General features: G+C 38.0%; 1 protein-coding gene across 1 annotated transcript; it reads right to left on the reverse strand.

Moving 5' to 3' along the window:
- Positions 1 to 997: 997 nt before the first annotated feature.
- LOC130836297 (olfactory receptor 7A17-like) lies at positions 998 to 1,921 on the reverse strand. Its single transcript, XM_057708357.1, has one exon. The coding sequence runs from the start codon at positions 1,919 to 1,921 to the stop codon at positions 998 to 1,000; it is 924 nt and encodes a 307-aa protein (XP_057564340.1).
- Positions 1,922 to 2,137: the final 216 nt, after the last annotated feature.

A 2,137-nucleotide genomic window follows, 5' to 3' on the forward strand; every position in this document is an offset into this window, starting at 1 on the left:
TGGGAGTTTTTAAGGAGAAACAGATAATTCAATAGAAATTAAATAAACAAACACTCCAATTCTTCATCCCAAAGGGGAAAAATATCACACATGGATACCAATCTCCCATAATTCAATGAGTAGATATGGAGCATGAAAAATACATATTTTGCTTAGTAATACAAAACACACCGTAAATTTTTGCTTCATCATATTTAAGACCTTCCTGGACTCAAAAGCCACAGTAAGTCAATCTATTTATTCAAATATATTGTCCTGTGTAGACTTCATAGGGAAATGCGTATTTGATCATCATTTTGCCAGTCATTACAGAAGTCACTGGAGACACGACTAAGTGAACAGGATCAAAATGAGAAGAATAAAACTCAATTACCACCTGTAACACACAGTATTGTTAAAGTGTACAATATGAGGAAAAATGGTTAAGGTAGCAATATACAAAGAAATGATGTACACAAATGATGAACAAATGTGGTCTCAGTTGTTCCCCTATTTTGCTTGAGTTGTCCATGTAGTTTTTATTCATAGGAGCAATACAACTCATGACCCTTCTTTCAGTAAACAAAGAGAAAAATTCCAGATAATATAAGTCATTTGAGAAGAAATTATTCTTAAGAAAGTCATGCTTCCCTATAGAAAAAAAAGGGAACTTCCAATATTTTTTATTGCAAGATTTGGAAAAACTTAGTGAAAGTAGGGACTTTGTAAATGTTTCTGACAGAACTTTTGGAGCAAATATGTGAAAGCAGGAAAATGGAACAAATGGAAAATTGTCACATATATATCAAATTTTCACATATATATACATATATATCAGAGCATAAAATAAATTGAGTTACTTAAATGTAGAGAGAAGTTGAATTCAAAAATGCAAAACTAAATAATACAAAAGGCAAATTATATATCTACAGTGTGATGGAAGAATAGCAATTTCTGGCTCCATTTATTAGAGCCCTGCAATTGTAGGCATTTATTTGCCCCAGAAGAGTTTGCCTTTTTATAGCCCAAAGAATCTTTTTAGTGCCTTCTTTATATCTTTATTCCGCAGACTGTAGATGAAGGGGTTCAGCATAGGTGTGACCACAGTGTACATCACTGAGGTTGTTACACTTGAGTGTGAGCTGTGGGCATCAGCAGGGTTAAGGTAAACTCCTAGGATTGTACTATAAAATAAGGCAACAACTGAGAGGTGAGATGCACAGGTGTAAAATGCTGTATACTTCCCCTGAGCTAGTGAGATTCTGCATATGGAGGAACCTATCTTAGAGTAAGAGTAAAGTATTGCAATGAACGGACCACCACTCAGCAGCCCAGCTGCAACATACACCATCACGTCATTAAGAAATGTGTCACAACAGGCACGCCGGACCACCTGATTGAGTTCACAGAAAAAGTTGGGGATCTCCAAGTCTCTACAGAAGGACAACTGCAATATCATTAAGGTTTGTACCAAGGAATTCAGGGCACTCATCACCCAGGACAGGAGCACCAGCAGTCCACAGAGCCGGGGATTCATGATGACTGTGTAGTGCAGGGGGTGGCAGATGGCCACGAAGCGGTCATAGGCCATCACGGTTAGAAGAAAGTCATCCAACCCTGCAAAGAGTAGTAAAAAGTATATCTGGGTGATGCAGCCTTCATAACTTATACCTTTGCTTTGCATTTGGATGTTCCACAGCATCTTTGGGATAGTGGTGGAGATGAAACAGATGTCTACAAAGGACAGGTTGGAGAGGAAGAAGTACATGGGGGTGTGGAGGTGGGGGTCTGAACTGACAGCCAGGAAAATGAGCAGGTTCCCAAATACAGTGATCAGGTACATGCAAAGGAAAATCCCAAATATGTAGGGCTGCAGTTCTGGTTCATTTGATATTCCCAGAAGAAGAAATTCTGAAATTCGTGTATCATTCCCTGGTTCCATATTGTGGAGGAGACTACCTGGAATTAAAAAAAAAAAAGAATAGCATGACTAATTTTCACAAAAATGAACATTACTGGCATAATAAAATAGTACTATTTATATTTTGCAGCCATGAAATCAATGTCTCTAATTTGGTGTGAAATCTGTCCCCATCAGGGCATTCCGTATTCCATCTCTGACTATAAATTCCTGTTCATCTCTCAGCCTTTCCCCAGG

This window comes from Hippopotamus amphibius, chromosome 15 (genome assembly GCF_030028045.1).
Source record: "Hippopotamus amphibius kiboko isolate mHipAmp2 chromosome 15, mHipAmp2.hap2, whole genome shotgun sequence".
Classification (NCBI taxonomy): Eukaryota; Metazoa; Chordata; class Mammalia; order Artiodactyla; family Hippopotamidae; genus Hippopotamus; species Hippopotamus amphibius.